General features: G+C 41.7%; 2 protein-coding genes across 5 annotated transcripts; one reads left to right on the top strand and one right to left on the bottom strand.

Annotated features, from left to right (window-relative positions):
• The first annotated feature begins 3,765 nt into the window (after nt 1-3,765).
• On the top strand, nt 3,766-15,497 carry tor4aa (torsin family 4, member Aa). 3 transcript variants are annotated; one of them, XM_054756252.1, is made up of 3 exons: nt 3,766-4,738; nt 11,539-11,952; nt 13,244-15,497. In XM_054756252.1, the coding sequence occupies exons 1-3, from the start codon at nt 4,646-4,648 to the stop codon at nt 14,090-14,092; spliced, it is 1,356 nt and encodes a 451-aa protein (XP_054612227.1). In that variant the 5' UTR covers nt 3,766-4,645; the 3' UTR covers nt 14,093-15,497. The 3 variants fall into 3 exon arrangements, with proteins under 3 accessions (XP_054612227.1, XP_054612228.1, XP_054612229.1); XM_054756253.1 differs by lacking the exon at nt 3,766-4,738 and adding an exon at nt 4,784-4,904; XM_054756254.1 differs by lacking the exon at nt 3,766-4,738 and adding an exon at nt 11,098-11,417.
• Nucleotides 15,498-15,788: 291 nt separating this feature from the next.
• zgc:56235 (Voltage-dependent anion-selective channel protein 2-like) lies at nt 15,789-19,628 on the bottom strand. 2 transcript variants are annotated; one of them, XM_054756258.1, is made up of 9 exons: nt 19,464-19,628; nt 18,829-18,899; nt 18,640-18,689; nt 17,813-17,965; nt 17,687-17,739; nt 17,369-17,590; nt 16,595-16,745; nt 16,459-16,516; nt 15,789-16,304 (listed from the first exon to the last, which is right to left on the bottom strand). In XM_054756258.1, exons 2-9 carry the CDS (start codon nt 18,893-18,895, stop codon nt 16,213-16,215), a joined length of 846 nt encoding a protein of 281 aa, XP_054612233.1. In that variant the 5' UTR covers nt 18,896-18,899; nt 19,464-19,628; the 3' UTR covers nt 15,789-16,212. The 2 variants fall into 2 exon arrangements, with proteins under 2 accessions (XP_054612233.1, XP_054612234.1); XM_054756259.1 differs by lacking the exons at nt 18,640-18,689; nt 18,829-18,899; nt 19,464-19,628 and adding an exon at nt 18,394-18,556.
• Between the last annotated feature and the right edge of the window lie 233 nt (nt 19,629-19,861).

A 19,861-nucleotide genomic window follows, 5' to 3' on the forward strand; every position in this document is an offset into this window, starting at 1 on the left:
GTTAGTTGTAACTTTTAAGGAAAACTGCACTTTTGGGGGGTTTTGCCCATCTACAATCCTTATGTGAGACACAACAGTGGCCAGTTCTATAGAATGAGACAATCTTTGAGGGGGGGTGTCAGGGCATTGTTGTAAACCTAAACAGAGGAAGTAGTTTGTGCCATCACCTACCATCTGCTTACAATATTCTGACATCACTCCCTTCCAAAGATGGTCTTATTCCACAGGACTGGCCACTGTTTTTTTACCACCAGGAGGGGGAACACCTTATTTTTATGCACAACAGCCACACCTGGCCATCACCACCACAGCAGCAACCCTATTGTGACCACCCCCTGGGGGCAGGCCCAATAGGGACATAAATAGGGAAACGCTACACCCAGTGTTTAGAACTGAAGAAGCCATTTGGATGAAAGGTGAAACCTTTTCAACAATCAAGCAGAGCCTCGTTAGGTTTTTGATTTTGAAGGGAAGGTGCCAGAGATTTGCCACCCACACAACCCCTGCTAAACTGGGGATGGGCTTTCCAACGGTACCAAGCTGGTCTTTCTACACCCACTGGAAGTTGGCATTACTTTTGAAGTTGCGGCATAACACAACTCTTTTTATTGCCTTATTGCCCCATAAGTCTGCAACAGAACGTCCGACCTTTTTCCATCGAGGGCCGCATACTGAAAAATCAAAGAATGGATGGGCCACTTTGATATTTTGTTTTGTGAACACATGTAGGTATGCTAAGAAGTTATACTCTACACCGCTCAAAAAAATAAAGGGAAGACTTAAACAACACAATGGCGTTGTAGGGAGGTCATGTGGAGGTCACACACACTGCTGAGCCTCATTTTGACTTGTTCTAAGGACATTACATCAAAGTTGGAACGGCCTGGAGCGTTTTATTCCACCTTCATTTTGAGTATGAGTCCAAATTCAGACCTCCATGGGTTAACAAGTTTGATTTCCATTGATAACTTTAGTGTGATTTTGTTGTCAGCACATGCATCTATGTAAAGAACAAAGTATTTTATAAGAATATTTCATTCAACAGATCTACGATGTCTTATTTTAGTCTTCCCTTTACTTTTTTGAGCAGTACACTAAGTCCCCAACTTACGAACATCCGACTAGCAAACATTCGGAGATACGAACACAAGCCGACTGGTCTATTTTTTTATGTGTTTTGCCTTATAAGTCCATATTTATTTATATTTAAGTCCATATTTCACATGCTTGACCAGTAGAGGGCACTGTGACACTGCTAATGGGACCAGGCGATGAAGACCGGGGGGAGGAGACGTGAAGAAAAGCTAAGTTGTAGCTGTACGATACAACCCGGCACAGCGTGTGATTAAAGTTTATGAAGAGTTAATAGGCCTGCTTAATTCTACACCACCCACAGAACACTACCTCTTTTAGAAGAGTCTAACGACGACGACCATTTGTCCTTTTTTACAATAACTCCTCCTCCAACTCCTCCACAACGACGTATGCTCGGCCACTCCTCTTCAAAGGTAAATAACATTTATCATTACGTATTATTATATCACTTTTATTATTGTTTTTTTCATTAATTATCCTCGTTTAATATTACTACTGCATCCAAACTCATATTTACATACATACACATATACTGTATATGTATACACGTACATGTAGTACCTATATCATTGGTAATATTACCTTTTACCCTACTTAAGAACGGTCGTCTGGAACCAATTGTGTTCGTTAGTTGGGGACTTCGTGTATATACACTATTTCCAGACAAAAGTGAAGAAGTCTTATTTTTAGGAACAACTTTTTCTCCTGAAATTACACTTTTTTTGCACGTATTTCCGTATAACATTTATTCCCATAATATTTGCACTTTTTTTCTAATATTATAACTTTTTGCCAAAATTTGCGACTCTCATATATTGTATAATATGATGACTTTGGCAACTAACATCTTTTTTTTAAAATAATATTCCAACTTTATGATTGTAAACATTAAATGTTTTTCCCTCAGAATATTCCATCTTTATTCTCAAAACATTTTTTTCCCGTAAGATGATTTTTTTTTTGTCATGTAATATTATGACCCTATTCTCATACATATTTCCCAACCTAATTTTCCAAAATTTGCAACTTCAATCTTTGTTTTATTTTGTCTCTCATGTATAATATGCCGACTTTAGAAAATAACATCTTTTTTCTTTAATATTTCAACTTTATGCTTCTTAACATGCTTGTTATTTTCCTCAGAGTATTCCAACTTTTTTTTTCCTCATAGGATGATTTTTAAAAATATTATTTTTGTCAATATTGTGACTTCATTATCCTAATATCATAACTTTTTCCCAACCTAAATTTGCAACTTTATTCTTTCTTTTGTCGCTCATAATATTGTGACTTTCGAAATAACATCTTTTTTCTTTCAACAAGGCCGCACGGTGGCCTAGTGGTTAGCATGTTGGCCACACAGTCAGGCAGATCTGGGTTCGAATGTCTGTTGGGCATCTCTGTGTGGAGTTTGCATGTTCTCCCCGTGCGTGTGTGGGTTTTCTCCGGGTACTCCGGTTTCCTCCCACATTCCAAAAACATGCATGTTAGGTTCATTGGTGACTCTAAATTGTCCATAGGTATGAATGTGAGTGTGAATGGTTGTTTGTCTATACGTGCCCTGCCATTGGCTGGCGACCAGTCCAGGGTGTACCCCGCCTGAAGTCAGCTGGGATAGGCTCCAGCATACCCGCGACCCTCGTGAGGATAAGCGGCATAGAAGATGGATGGTTGTTTTTCAACAATATTGGCAAGTTTTTCCTGATAATGTTATGACTTTATTCTCGTAAAATTATGACCTTTTTGTCTATAAGATGACAATTTTTTTCATTTACTTCCCTGATATTTCAACTTCGTTCTCGTAAAATTACAGAATGTGCTGCTGGACAGGATTTTTTTTTCTTCCAAGTTAAAATATGGGAATCTTAATTTTTAAAGAAAAGGAAGGAAAACAGGAGGGTTGGCAGCTGTGAGTGTACACCCTTAAAAGTCACCTGTATGGGGCTGTAATTCGGGGTCAGGGTACACACCTTAGTTGGAACAAAGTGTCTACAACCTTCTGTTCTGGTCATACGGCTGTTCTAACATTTTTGTTACGGGTTTGAGTCGCTCCCTTAGTCGTAGCCGTAGTCATATGAATGGAAGTTGGTTCCGAGTCTCTATGACCTTGCGTTCGAGAGATACCGTCCTCCCTCGCAATATCGCATTTCGATTATCACTCCCTCACTGTATTGCGTTTTTTCAGACATTAATTCATTGATAAATGATGGCTGTTTTCTATTATTAGTCAAAACATAGAGATATTAGTGATATGTATTATTTTGGTCACTAGGCGGCAGTAATGACACGGAACATTGAGACATTACATTACCTTACATTACATTACCTTAACACTGCATGAAGTCAGCCATGGCATGATAGAGTGAAAAAAAGTTCTCCCAGTCCGTGTGGAAGTGGTCAGTTTTTGGCTTAATTTTAGAAGAAATAAAATTGAGGCTTAGTGGTTAGCTTGCTTACTCGCTACCTAGCGGCTGCCTCGAGTCCCTGCAGCAATGTGTTGTAAACAAAGAATAATAAGAGTGTAAAGGTGACGATATGGATGTTATTTAACGTCTACAGGGTTCTAATAATGTTTTTAATAAAAAGCTTTTTTAGAAAGTCTTCTATGCTCTAACTACGAAAATATTGACATTGAATCTAATGTCACAGAAATGAATTTATTGCATTAGCGTCTGGAACCAATTAACTGATATAAATGAGGGACGACTGCAAACATGGAGAATTTACATCGTCTTCATCCTTGACGTCCTCCGTGGTGATTGAAGGGTTGAGTTCTGGTGCACAAAGCAGCTCCTGGGCTGCATGAAACAAGACTCTAAGGACAGACCAGACCTTGTTTTGTAAACTTTGGATGCTCAGAGGGTCCAAACAGGAAGTGGACTCTTCTCAAGGACCGTCACGTACCTCATGGAAGAACTTGAAAGGATGATTTTCTTCAGTTCATGATGGGCACTTCTTCTCATGCGTAAGCACCTGTTCATTGTTTCCCAGTGACACCCAAAACATTTACGGCAGGGGTGTCCAATGTGCGGCACGGGGCCATTTTTAGGAAACAACTCCTTTTTTTATTGGCCCTCGGCACATTTACATCCAGTTTAGTTGATCAACCACAGATGACCAAAGTGCTGTACACAGCACCTGCACGGCAGCTAGATATAATGCAATTCACTCATTGCCAATGGAGTGTTAATGAGATGTGTTATTAGATATTACACTGATTAGAACTCAAAGCTAAGATGATAGCTTAGCATTTTTTGTACACAGCCCTCACCGGAAAAAGTTTGGACACCCCTGCTGTTAAGTCTGAAAGTACTCCCACGGCACACATGATGTACTTTTTACCGCGTGTGTTCCACTGTAGAGTACATCTGAGCGTGTGAATGCTTGGCAGTCGAACATGCAAATCATCATCTTCCTCCTATTTCCATGAATGAGGGGCAGGAGTTCACCCAGTGGACGTGTGTCGGTCAAGCCCTGATGATCTTTTAGTGTGTGTGAATGGTTTTTTTCCAGCAGAGAAGAAAAGGGAAGTGGAGCTGGCTGTGGTGTCATGGAGGAGGAGGAGGAGCCTCAGAGAGAGCGAAGCCTTGCCGGAGGTGCGGCACACAATGAGCACAACGCCGCGCACGCTACGACAGCAGAGGTGAGACGCTCTTTGTTGTTTTCTCACGCACGTTCCTCCTCAGCTGCAGATCACTGCTTCCTTCCTCCGCTTCTTGTTGTGGTAGAAGGTGGCATGTTTCGTTTAGCTTTCATTGCTCACCAACAGGAAGAGCTGTGAAATGTTTGGAATGCGGCCGCCTCGTCAGGTCTGTGCTTGCGAGGCGGGAACTGGAGGGATCATGTTTGAATTCTTTACTGCTCTAGTCTTTACTGCCTCATGCCTTTCTTTTCCTTCTCATCGATCTCAGCGCCTCACACGGCACACCAGTGGTTCTCAGCTGGTTTGGCTGTGGGACCCCCAAATTGCGTACATTTTTGGACGTAAACTTCCCAAATATCTTATTCACATACAGTATGTAAAAAGATTGTTCACGGCGGTTCAGTGGCTCCTTCGAGGGTGCTAACTTTTGAACGTGTTATATATCCCGCCCTCTTCCTGTAAGGAAGCATGTAAGCTGCGCCCCAGGTAACCACACGTGCAGGAGCCTTTGCCAAGATGGCGGTGTCTCTTTGAGACCGTTGCAAACAGTTTCAGAGTTCATGACTTTTTGTCTCGTAAATTAGAATGTTATTCTTATGAAATCACAACTTTTTTAGTCATAACAGTTGGACTTTTTTCTCCTAAAATTGTGACTTTTATTCTTGTGAAATTTAGACTTTTATTCTTGTAAAATCACAACTTTTTCTCATAATAGTTGGACTTTTTTTTCTTGTAGAAGTATGACTGCTATTCTTCTCAAATTCAGGCTTTTATTCTTGCAATAGTTGGACCTCTTTCTGGTAAAATAATGACGTCTATTCTTGTGAAATTCAGACTTTTATTCTTGTAAGATCACATTTTTCTTGTAATAGTTAGGTCTTTTTTCTAGTAAAAAGTATGACTTTTATGACATTTTTTTTTTGTAATATGACTTTTTCCTTGTACAATAATGATTTTTTAAATCAGAAACTACAGTTACTTTATTCTTGGAAATTTTTTGTCAGAAATTGCTATTTTATTTTTGTAAAATGACAGCAGCTTTCTTGCAATCTTGCCCCACATTCTGGTCAAAGTAGGACCTTTTTTCTCATATTAGGACATTTTATTCTTGTAAAATTACAACAGTTTTCTCGTAAATGACCACCTTATTTTATGACTTTTTTTCTTGAAAATTACAAAATTACAAAAATGTTGACTTCTTTGTAACATCGTGACTTTATTTTGGTCAAATTTTAGCTCACAAGCATTCGTCCTTGTTTGTGTAAAAAAAAAAAAAAAAAAAAAAAGAAGTCAACATTAGATTTGGTGGTATTTTCATGACATTATGGTGGCGTCTAAAGGCAATATTCTAGTACATTCTATGTCATGTATTCTATACATACAGTATATGATACATTCTATATAATATATTCTATATATACAGTATATGATACATTCTATGTCATATATTCTATATATACAGTATATGATACATTCTATATAACATATTCTATATATACAGTATATGATACATTCTATGTCATATATTCTATATATACAGTATATGATACATTCTATAGAATATATTCTATATATACAGTATATGATACATTCTATATAACATATTCTATATATACAGTATATGATATATTCTATATAATATATTCTATATATACAGTATATGATATATTCTATATAACATATTCTATATATACAGTATATGATATATTCTATATAAAATATTCTATATATACAGTATATGATATATTCTATATAATATATTCTATATATACAGTATATGATACATTCTATATAACATATTCTATATATACAGTATATGATATATTCTATATAATATATTCTATATATACAGTATATGATATATTCTATATAATATATTCTATATATACAGTATATGATATATTCTATATATACAGTATATGATATATTCTATATAACATATTGTATATATACAGTATATGATATATTCTATGTATTATATTCTATATATATACAGTATATGATATATTCTATATATACAGTATTTGATATATTCTATATAACATATTCTATCTATACAGTATATGATATATTCTATGTATTATATTCTATATATATACAGTATATGATATATTCTATATAACATATTCTATATATACAGTATATGATATATTCTATATATACAGTATATGATATATTCTATATAACATATTCTATATAACATATTCTATATATACAGTATATGATATATTCTATATATACAGTATATGATATATTCTATATATACAGTATTTGATATATTCTATATAACATATTCTATATATACAGTATATGATATATTCTATATATACAGTATATGATATATTCTATATAACATATTCTATATATACAGTATATGATACATTCTATATAACATATTCTATATATACAGTATATAACATATTCTATATATACAGTATATGATATATTCTATAGAATATATTCTATATATACAGTATATGATATATTCTATATAACATATTCTATATATACAGTATATGATATATTCTATATAAAATATTCTATATATACAGTATATGATATATTCTATATAATATATTCTATATATACAGTATATGATACATTCTATATAACATATTCTATATATACAGTATATGATATATTCTATATAATATATTCTATATATACAGTATATGATATATTCTATATAATATATTCTATATATACAGTATATGATATATTCTATATATACAGTATATGATATATTCTATATAACATATTGTATATATACAGTATATGATATATTCTATGTATTATATTCTATATATATACAGTATATGATATATTCTATATATACAGTATTTGATATATTCTATATAACATATTCTATCTATACAGTATATGATATATTCTATGTATTATATTCTATATATATACAGTATATGATATATTCTATATAACATATTCTATATATACAGTATATGATATATTCTATATATACAGTATATGATATATTCTATATAACATATTCTATATAACATATTCTATATATACAGTATATGATATATTCTATATATACAGTATATGATATATTCTATATATACAGTATTTGATATATTCTATATAACATATTCTATATATACAGTATATGATATATTCTATATATACAGTATATGATATATTCTATATAACATATTCTATATATACAGTATATGATACATTCTATATAACATATTCTATATATACAGTATATAACATATTCTATATATACAGTATATGATATATTCTATAGAATATATTCTATATATACAGTATATGATATATTCTATATAACATATTCTATATATACAGTATACTGTATGATATATTCTAGTCCCCTAACTGCATGTAAATATTTGTTTCTAATATAAAACATGAAATGTTTGTACTCTCGTGCGACACAAAACAAGTTTCATCCACAAATCCCAGAATGCTGTAGAAAAAAGAGTGTGAGTAAAGTGTCGCATCCGGGGAGGTGAATCCGAGTGTTTGCACAAGGACACGGATGACAAGTCAAACAAGAGGTTACAAATCAGGCGAGTCCAGTCGCTGTGATTCAGCAGTCAGTAGTTCAGGTCCATCATAGTCGGAGGACCATTGCTTCTGTAGACCAGCCCTCTGCCTGCACCAGCAGCTCGACGTGAGCATGAAACAGGACCGCCGTGCTGCAGCTGCTGGTCTCCATTTCCCCCACGGGCAAAGACCCAGCGACCCACCGGAAACGGCTCCAGGTCGCGACCCACTAGTTGAGAATCAGTGTCATCCAGCGTGGCCTCATGTATTCATGTATGCTCTTATGCACTGTGGCCTCAGTGTCTCATGGACTGGAGTCTCAATATCTTATGAACTGGGGTCTCATGCGGCGTGGGGGTTATTGTCTCATGCAGTGTGGTTTTAAGGTCTCATCTACTGTTTTTAGTGTCTCGGTGTCTAATCAACTGGAATCTAATTTTCTCCTACTGTTATCTCATGCACCGTGTTGCTAGTGTCTCATAACTTTGGCCTTAATGTCTCATGCACCATGGAGGGCTCAGTATGTGGTGAACCGGTGTCTGTGTCTCATGTACTGTGACTTTTATGTTTAATGCTGTTTTCGGTGTTCTCATGACTTAGGCCTCAGTGTCTCATGCACTGGGGTCTCAATGTCTTGTGAACTAGAGTCTCATGTACTTTGGCATCTGCGTCTCACGCAGCATGGTTGTATAGTCTCATGCAATGTTTTCAGTGTCTCATAACTTTGGCCGTAGTGTCTCATGCAGTGTGGTTTAAGGTCTCATGCAGAGTTTTCAGTGTCTCATGACTTTGGCCTCAGTGTCTCATGCACTGTGGTTTCAGTATTTCATGATGTTGAGCCTCTCACACGCCGTGGCATCTGCGTCTCATGCAGTGTGGTTTTAATTTGTCATGCACTGTTTTCACTATCTCATAACTTTGACCTCAGCTTCTCAAGTTCTCGATCTAATCTTCTCATGCTGTGGCCAGAATGTCTCATGCAGTGTCTTCAGTGCCTCATGACATTGGCTTCAGTGTCGGTTGCACTGTGGTGGTCTCAATATGTGGAGAACTGGAGTCTCAGTGTCTTTGAATGTCTCATGCAGTGTTGTCATGACTTTGGCGTCATTGTCTCATGCACTGTGGTTTCCATATTTCAAGTGCGTACTCTCATGTACCGTGGCATCTGTGTCTCATGCAGAAGGTCTCATGAACTGTTTACACTGTCTCAGAACTTTGGCCACGGCTTCTCATTTTCTCTCGGTGTCTAATCGACTCCAGTCTCGTTTTCACATGCTGTCGTCAGTGTCTCATGCACTGTCTTGAGTGGTCTCATGACTTTGGCCTCAGTCTCTCATGGACTATAGTGACAGTGTCTCATCCGGTCTGGTTTTAAGGTCTCATGCACTGCCTTCAGTGTCTCTCATTGTCTCACGATGTGGTCAGAATGTCTCATGCATTGTGTCGTATAACTTTTGGCCTCAGTGTCTCATGGGCACCGTGGAGGTCTCCGTATGTCTTGACCTGGAGTCTCAGCGTCTGGTGTGTCCTCCACATGGTGGTGATGTGTGTAGTGAGCAACAATGTTGTCATTGTAGTTTGATGAGAAAGCTTATCAGGCAGGAAAGGCATGTTTTTGTTTTCCGGAAGCCGAAGTTTACGCCTTCCTCCAAAAAAAACCAAACTAATACTTTAAGTGTTAACAGGCAAAGTTTCTATGCTTCTAAAATTACATTAAATGTCCTCATATTATGAGTTAATCTCATGAAATTTCGACCTTACTTCTCATTGTGATACAAACGTTATTCTCGTAATGTTTTGACTTTATTCTGGTAAAATTACGGCTGTTTTTTTCCATTTCTGATATGTTTTTATCCATCCATTCATTTTCTATGCCGCTTATCCTCATTAGGGTCGCGGGCATGCTGGAGCCTATCCCAGCTGGCGACAGGCGGGGTACACCCTGGACTGGTGGCCAGCCAATGGCAGGGCACATATAGACAAACAAGCATTCACACTCACATTCATACCTATGGACAATTTAGAGTCTCCAATTAACCTAACATGCATGTTTTTGGAATGTGGGAGGAAACCGGAGTACCCGGAGAAAACTCACGCACGCACGGGGAGAACATGCAAACTCCACACAGATGAACCCAGATCTTCCTGATCTCCTGACTCTGTGGCCAACATGCTAACCACTCGGCCACCGTGCGGCCTGATATGTTTTTATGTTCTTGTAAATTTCCTTCTCATAATTATGAAATTCTTGTAACATATCGTTTTCCGCAACCTAACCTTCCAAAAATTACAACTTTGTTGTTTTTTTTGTTTGTTTCTCATGATTTTTATGTTGTTATTTTTTTGTCTTTTCTTTAATAATCAAACTTTCTGCAGCTAAAATCGTTATTTTTCCTCACAATATTACAACCATATTCTTGTAAAATTGTGACTTTTTCCCGTTAGATTACTATTTTTCCTCTTAATATTTTGACTTTATTCCGGTAAAATTGGTGATTTTTTTTTTTCATTTTTGCTGCTGTTTTTTTTTTTTTTCTTGTTAAATTATATTTTCAGAATGAGCCGAATGCAATCAAGTGTTGAATAATTCATGAATAATAATGTTTTATTTGTGTGCTGCCTTCGCAAAGTAAACCGTCTTCAAACCTCAACTTTCGGTCAAAAATGCTCATCCTTTATGATTCGTCTAACTTAACTCTGCCAGTACGTGTGTGTGTGTGTGTGTGTGTGTGTGTGTGTGTGTGTGTGTGTGTGTGTGTGTGCGCGTGCGTGCGTGCGTGTGAGCGTGAGGAAGTTGATGTCGCAATGTTGGAAGTGGAGAGGCCACGTTTTCAAGTGTTTGTTTTGAAGTTTTGAAGCGTTGAAATTGCCCTTCAGTCAGTGAGAACCATCATCGTCATCATCACGTTATGATTTGACGGCATTCCTGTCGGTGATCGTGACTGGCAGGCCAGAAAGGCAGAGGGCAGCAGAAAGGACAATGCTTGCGTTGACCAATGAGAGACGACAGCATGTTCATCTGGCCTCACGGAGGGTCCGCCCCGCCAGAGCAGAGGAAATAAGTTACATGAGCTGATGATTACGCAACGTCCTCAATGTCACGTGACCCGGCTCATGAGCACATTATCATCACTTTTCTTATTATAGTGTATAATAACATTTCATAATTCATTTGATATGAAGTTTGTTGTAGTAATTGATTCGTACTGAATATGAATCTACCATGTTGACAGAAATGGACAACATGTCTGTCTTCTTGTCCTCTACAGATGAGCGACCAGGACAGCAGCTCGTCAGCCTCCCACACAGAGGAGGAGGAGGAGGAAGAGGAGGAAAAAGACATGAAGGGTCCGCCCCCCAGCATGTCCAACTTGTCGACCACGCTGAGCACCGTCATCCGCATCAAGCAGAAGTACCAGGCCTTGAAGAAGCGGCGCCAGGAGATGGCACTGGTGATGGGGGGCTTGACGGGGGCCCCGGCCCGCGCCAGTCCCAAAATCTTCACCTTTGACATCACGACCTCCTCACTGGCGATGTCTTCCGCCCCGTGTCAGCGCAAGAAGAAGAAGAGGAAGAGGAGGGTGTTGTTCCCCGACAGGAAGAGTCGGAGCCGAGTGCCCACACGGGAGCACAGTCCTGCCGAGTATTGTCTCTGCCTGCTCAGCGTCATCGTCTTCTTCCAGGTCAGCACCGCAACAGCTCATCACATATCAAAGCACATACTTGTTAAAGACATGACATCACAGCAATCTGATTGGATGCTTGGGAAGTGCTTTCTTGAAAGGTCCAAAACCTCAGAACCAAAAATTGTTGAAAAAATAGCAACTCAGTCCTGAACAAGCTACACATTTCCTTCTTGGCTGAGGTGGAATCCGATGAAACGCGCCGTTCAGTTTTGACTCTTTGCTGTAAAATAAGTGAGAATGTGACTGACTGATGGAAGCCTCTTGTGGTCTAAGGTGGTATTACATGTTACCTGACCAGGGCTCCCTCTTGTGGTGTAAGGTGGTATTACATGTTATCTGGCCAGGGCTCCCTCTTGTGGTGTAAGGTGGCATTACATGTTACCTGGCCAGGGCTACCTCTTGTGGTGTAAGGTGGCATTACATGTTACCTGGCCAGGGCTCCCTCTTGTGGTGTAAGGTGGCATTACATGTTACCTGGCCAGGGCTCCCTCTTGTGGTGTAAGGTGGTATTACATGTTACCTGGCCAGGGCTCCCTCTTGTGGTGTAAGGTGGCATTACATGTTACCTGGCCAGGGCTCCCTCTTGTGGTCTAAAGTGGTATTACATGTTACCTGGCCAGGGCTACCTCTTGTGGTGAAAGGTGGTATTACATGTTATCTGGCCAGGGCTTTCTCTTGTGGTGTAAGGTGGCATTACATGTTACCTGGCCAGGGCTCCCTCTTGTGGTGTAAGGTGGCATTACATGTTACCTGGCCAGTGCTAGCTGTAAATATGTGAAGGAATAAGTCATATATTTGCATGTTAACATATAATACACTTGATAAAAATAATATATAGATTTTTTTTCACAATGTTTTTGGTGGATATTTATTACATACTGTAGTACTTAGGATACAATAGTACAGTCGTAGACTGGGGTGCCTGTACTAACCCATAGGTCATGTAAGTCAGGGATCTCGCAAGGCCAGGAACAGAGACTGTGAATCTGGTTTATTCATCCTTAAATAAAAGTTGGGGGAGTCACGTTATTGCAGAAAATTCCAGAATAAGAACGAGGAGATGAAAGGATACCCCCTCTTCCTGCCCTGGGGGGTACCAGGACTATAATTGCATGGAAACAAGAGGAGGTAGACCCTTTTGAGCTCAACCATGATGCGCCAAGATGTCTCCCCTTCTGATAAAGCAGCTTGAGATTGTACCGTTTTGATTGCTTCGATTGGTCACGTGGTGAATCTGATAGTGGCTTGTTGAGTCTTTATTAGATGTTTAATGTGTTGTTTGTGTCAGGTGTACAACGCCATCGAGAACCTGGACGACCACGTGCTGCGATATGACCTGGAGGGTCTGGAGAAGACCTTGAGGAGGGAGGTGTTTGGCCAGCAAGGGGCGGTGGAGGATCTGCTGTCCCAGCTCAAGGACTACCTGTCGACGTACGTGCACAACAAGCCTCTGGTTCTTTCATTGCACGGGCCCAGCGGGGTGGGCAAGAGCCACCTGGGGCGTCTCCTGGCGGGACACTTCCGCTCGGTGGTGGGCGAGCCTCTGGTCCTGCAGTACTACGTGCTGCACCACTGCCCCCAGGAGGCCGACGCCCTGCAGTGCGCCCAAGACCTCCACGCCCTCATCTCGGCCTTGGTAGAGCGAGCGGAGGAGGAGGAGAAGATCCCTCTGTTGGTGTTTGACGAGGTGGAGCACATGCAAGGGGACCTCCTGGATGTTCTGCACGGCCTGGTGGCGTCCAAGCAGTCCAACCAGTTCCTCAACGCCGTCTACGTCTTCCTCAGCAACCTGGGCCATCAGCACGTCACCAAGCATGTGCTGCACAACGTCTCCACGGCCACCGCCACTTCCTGTTGTAACGAAAACCCGCTCAGAGACCTGACCCCCATCTTGCGGAAGTCTCTGGAGGAGCTTCACGCTCTGTGGACGCAGGCGGACATCTTGCCTCTGGGCCTCTTGGAGAAAAGTCACGTGATGAAGTGCTTCCTGGATGAGATGACCCAGGAGGGCTTCTACCCCGACCGCACGCACGTGGAGAGGCTCGCCAGCGAGGTGGAGTACTACCCCACCGCGGGAGGGCGGGAATATTCCGTGACAGGCTGTAAGCAGGTGGTGGCCAAGGTCAACCTGCTGTGAAGGTCAACAAGAAACTTGATGCTCACAAAAACATGGAGACCAGGACACATCTCAATACCACAAAAACATCTTTTGAGACTTCCTCCAGCAGCTTCGTTCCCTTCACAAACGGAGATCTGAGCTCAGAGAACTGGACTAGAGATCATGGAGTCGTCATGCTTCCACTCAGCACCACATGTTCAGATAATGTTCATTTCACTTCATCAGGCTGCTCCACCTAATCGTGACTTTAAGGCAATCTGAAGAACACAACTTTTACAAGTTAGCAAATTAGCTTGCAGCCTGGCTAACAAGCTAGCTCAGTGCATGTATATGTTTTTAAATCATTTTGTAATTACTCCACCTCTACATGCAGGCTCTGTCCACACGGAAACTTTCCTGGGAGTTTGTTTTTTTTTTGGCCAGGTTGAAAAAAATTGGCGTCCACACTGTGCCGGATGAGTAAATAGCCGCATCCAGACGGGAACGGATCACTGGGTGAAAAGCATGGCACACCTACGCCTGCCGCTGTGAACAGACACGCCGACAGACCCAACGACACACCAAACTATCGAAGAACAAAGAATGAATGCGCATAAGTCCGTCGTCTTTCTCTTTCCGAGGCTCGTCGAAGGATAAAATGAACTTTGGCCAACAAAATATCAGAAGAATTGTCGACTGGGGTGAGTCATGCCAATGGAAATATTCAGTTGTTATGCTCACTTCACCGTTTTCAGAGAGAAGAGGGTTGCTTGTCGACACGGAAACAACAAGCCTGCATTTTCAGATTTTCCCCAGGCTGGAAGGTGTTTTAAAATAAATAAATAAGTAAAATACAGTTTCAGGTCACCCAGAAAGCCATTTCTGTGTGGATGACAGGCTAAAATACTTTGCTATTTTGACCTAACAATGTTTCCGTGTGGATAGCCCCTCAAGGAACACGAGACAGTGTTTCTCACAGGACTGCAATCTATTTGTGGCAGTGGTGGTGCGGGAGAAAGGCGTAATGACGTAATGGAATTTGCAAAATGACTAAATCAGACATGCAATATGTGCTTTCATGTGAGAGTCGCCAAAAGTCTCTTTGCTAGAATTGTCGTTGGGCGCTGTTAGAGAATTGGGCCGCCACAAATAAATGAATGTATGGGAAACACTGCAAATTTAAGGGACGTTTTTCTGTGGCATTAAAGCATTTGAAAGGAATGAATGAGCTTGTCTTGACTTCCTGTGCTGACAGTCAAGCATTCACCAAAAGAACTCATTTTAGGGATGCACTGATCCACAGCTCTGTTTGCTTTAACATGCAAAATGTAGTTAGAAGAGTATCAGCGGACGGAGCCGTCTCCACATATGCACGCACACAAGCGCTGAGCTTCAACCTACAAAAAAAAAAATCGGACAACACGGAACTTCTGTGTAGTGTTCAGTGTAGTTTGTGTCAACTGCCATGAACGCATCAGGTGCTGCATGTGTGGACAATGCTACGCTTACCGACACATTTGAACACAGATGTGGCTCAGAATTTTCTGCAGGTGATCTCGTCAATTTCTGGTATGCGAATTACGCTGGTGTCAAAACCCAATACAGTTACTGGATGGTATCTACCCCATCCCTAACGCATTTCTCTACAAATTCACTTGTTGGGAAGAGGAAACGTATGATTCAGACTCACGTTTAAGACACTCATCGGTCTGAAACGGGGGGGGAAAAAAAGACGGGGAAGAAAAAGACAACCTTGTAGGCTTTAATTTAAATATTTAATCTTAGAATGGTCCTAGTTGACATTGTAAAATGAGGTGATGAGTCTAGATGAGAAAGGAAGGAGTGCAGCGATGGACACACAAAAAGAGGAAAGCTGTTAGGACAACCAGGAGATGTTTTGGATGAAAAGAATCGTGTAGAAAAGCAAAGAGTCGAACTGGAGGATTCCACCCCGGCGACACGACGCGCTCTCACCTTTTGAATGTCCTACCTTTGGTCGGCACGGCAACCCTCAACATTGAAACTTAAAAACACACACACAGCTCAGAGTGTTCAGAACACGCTAGAACGCCGCTGTCAATGTGCTCGCGTGACGTGGGGGAGGAGCTACATGATGATGGTGGTGGTGGTGGTGGCTGTGTCTTTTCTTCTCGTCCTCTTCACGCCTCCAGCTCGAAGCCCATCCCCACTTTGTGACCGCCGGCGTTGAAGTTCTTCCCGTCGATCAGCGCCGACAGCGTGACCTTGACACCTGCAAGGATGCCGGGATGTCTTAACAACATGCTACGCTAATCGTCAATCAGACATGAATATGGAGGATAAAGCATTGCCACATGGTACTGCAGCGCAGGTGTGACCAAGGTAAGAACTTCTGTTCATCATATTCCATGCATGGATGGACCCACCTGGTCGGAGGCTCTGAGTGTAGCCGACGCCGATCAGACTGGCGTTGTTGACTTTGGCCTGCAGGATGGGACACGAGGCACCATGAGGACATGGGAGGACAGTGGTATCAGGAAGTCCTACGGACCAGCCACTTACAGACAGAGACGTCTCCGAGTCTACTTTGTACTTGGCGGCGATGCCGAAGCGAGTGTTGTTGCTGCCGGCGGTCCACGCCAGAGTGACGGCCGTCTCCAGCTGATTGTTCACCTTCTGGTAGATGGAGCCGCCGAACTCTGTGCCGTCGTTGCTGAGATGCAAATCACAACAATCGGCATCGATGGACTGGGAGGTGTTTCCCATCCGTTTAACCACGGTGGCCCCACTAACGCATTTTGACCACCACAGATGGATTAGGTGCTACAAAGTCAACCTTGCTCAAAAACACGTAACGCACTTGGTCTGCCAGAGAAGAAGACTGGCACAAAAGCACATATCGCTCTTCCGCCCCTCCCCCATCTAAAAGCACTCACAGGTGGCTCTGTCTTGTTTGTGACATTGCAAAAAGAAGTAACAGAAGAAGGTTTGTATTTCTAAATATATTAGATTTGGTTTTAGTCAAGTTTCTGCTATTGCGTCATTACGTGAAGCAATCCGCCCGCTGCCACAAATGGATTGTGGTCCTGTGGGAAAACTGTACGGTCTGATTGGCCGAGTGTGAGTACCAGCTTTCATGGCCACCGGAACCACTGATCTGCACCACTTTTTGGAAGCCCCCATAAAATGACCAACACAGTGGTAGGGTCGTTAAAGGGGTGGAGCTAGACACAGTGCCGTGTGTCGATTGGTGCATGGAGAATGGTTACTTCCTCCATCGTTCACTGTGTACAATTTAGGGGGTCGGGTTTCCAGAGTGTAGCTTGGAGGACTCACACATTGGTGTGCAGCTGGAAGTCTCCGGCTTTGTACCCCAGCGCAAAGTTGTTCTGGGCCAGTTTGGACTTGGCGGTGTCAAACGCCATCTGGTATCCTGCCAGCCAGCCCTCGTAGCCCAACACGGCGGCGGCGTGGATGATGGGGCCCTCGAAGTCCACGTCACAGCCCAGGTTGATGTAGTCGCGCTTGTAGGCAGTCTTCAGCTTGCCGCTCTTCTTGCTGAAAGAGGGCACGATGGCGTTACGGTGTGTGTGTGTGTGTGTGTGAGACATCATGACGCCGCTATCACATGTCAACAAGCTGACGTGCTCTCACCCCGTGTTTGGAACAAAGGACGTGTCCAAGGCCACCTTCAGTCCCTGAGTCAGCTGCAGGTGAAGAAAACCTAAGTCAACACTTGTCACCATATGCATACGCACGCACACACACACACACACTGACCTGGTCCTCCAGCGTGACCTCAGTAGCCAGCGTGTTGTCCGTGTTCCATTTCTGGTTGACACTCAGACCCAACTCCTTCATCTTGTATTTGGTCTCCAGGCTGCCCGAGGCCTTGCCTGTGTCCGTGTTGCTCGAGCCTGACGTGTTGAACTCCTGTGCACGCACACACACACGACACACTTTAAAGCCGTGTGTAGCTAAAAGACAACAAGTATCATACAAATTGTAATTGTCAAAAGTTTGGACCCAACTTCTCACTCAATAGCATGACAAAGTTTCTCCAAACTTTTGACTGGTACTGCATGTGTGCAGCAGTGCACTCCCTTTATTGCTTTTTGATCATTTGCTGCCACAATTGACATTTAAAAAGAGAATTATACAGTAAAACAAACATAATGCCTGAATATTATGTATAAAAAATGCTTGAAGAACAGGATGAACACAAAGGTGAAGCATGAAGGCAACAGAAAATGAAGACGATGCAACGAGAAGGACAAGAAAAAATGATGGCACACGAAAATAAGAGCGGAAGCAAAGGAGCAGACGAAGATGTGGCGATGGCGGCCTCACGCTCGTCTTACCATCTACGCCAGCGCCAGACGTCCGCGGCAGCACGGAGGTTCGAGGGGACGGAGTCAAGGAAGGTCAAGAAGGGGCGTTAAAGGGTAGGGGACAGAGAGACAGACACCCTCAGACATTCATGCACGTTGGAAGTGCTGAGTGACAGCAGGAGGTCACAGGTCATTGACTCATTGATTGGTTGCTTAGCAGGAGGGCGGAGTCACTTGTTAGAAAAGATGAAGCTAAGCAAAGAAGAAGATGCTCACCACTCCACTTTGTGATTTGGTCTTCAAGTCCAGCTTCACAAGTCCAAAGCCTGGAGGGGAGGGGTTTAGATGTACAGTAAGATAATATTTAACATGAAAGTAGTTAGCGGTTAGCTAGCTTCTTTATTTGAGTTCTGCTTCCTGTTTGTCACGTTAAGTCACCCTGACCATGTAGAATGATTGACTCACCGTAGCCTTTGCTGAAAATGTCCTTGGCAGCTTTGCCCAGGTCTGCGTATGAGGGGGGGACAGCCATGATGCTGCAGAACACAACACAAACAGTAAGCACCAACACCATTTATATTCTCTCACACCGGAAGTACAGATATAGCTGATCCAAATACTGCAAATAATCAAAGGGGTCTAAGGTGTACTTTGACAAAAGATGTGTGGTTCGCTGTAAACATAACGGATTCCACGTTAAGCCAAATGCATTGTCTACTTTGAACAAATGCTTGATGCAGCATCTTTAATTGTGGACAAAGGACACAAAGGGACAAAGGTATGTGTGGGGGTGACAGCTGGGCTGCACTAACAAGCTATCGCGGTAACGTACATTATTTTACAAGTATCCACATCCACCTCCGGCAGGCTGATAAATATGCTCTTTGTGGTGAGAAGAAGACGATAAAAGCCGGGATTAAACTATGCATACAAGGCTAACCATCATTATATAATGCCAGCTACCGTTAGCTAAAACCCTCGACATGCTAGCTGGCCGGGGGTCCAACCTTGGACGGACATACTATCGAAGTGGAGTTAACGCAGTTAATAAATGCACAGCAGCAGATGTTTGTGCCTACGAAGACGTTAAAGCGCCTCACCTATGCAAAGCAGCGTCTGTGGGGTCTGGAGTGATGTTAGCGTGATGCTGCTGAAAGGATTGACAGCTAGCTTATTTTAGCGCTGTCACCGAGCAGGCAGGACACAACCAAGGAGACTCAGTGCGCATGCGCGGCTGGCCAGGGCAGCAACAGCGGAGAGTAACAGTACGTCAAGAGACAAGCCCTCCCAAACCTCGTCATAAGTCTGGCGAACGTTTCCGGAAGTACTGCACAGGAAGTAAAGACAGATTGATAGCTTGTTAGCTTGTTGTCACTTTAAATGAGGTTTTTATTTATTATTAACCTTATTCAGCTGCACAATTGCATTTACTATTATAAAAGTTATAAGTGTGAACAAAAGGTATATCATAAATACTTTGATATGTACATAAAGTAAA

The sequence above is a fragment of the Dunckerocampus dactyliophorus genome, chromosome 17 (genome assembly GCF_027744805.1).
Source record: "Dunckerocampus dactyliophorus isolate RoL2022-P2 chromosome 17, RoL_Ddac_1.1, whole genome shotgun sequence".
NCBI classification, from domain to species: domain Eukaryota; kingdom Metazoa; phylum Chordata; class Actinopteri; order Syngnathiformes; family Syngnathidae; genus Dunckerocampus; species Dunckerocampus dactyliophorus.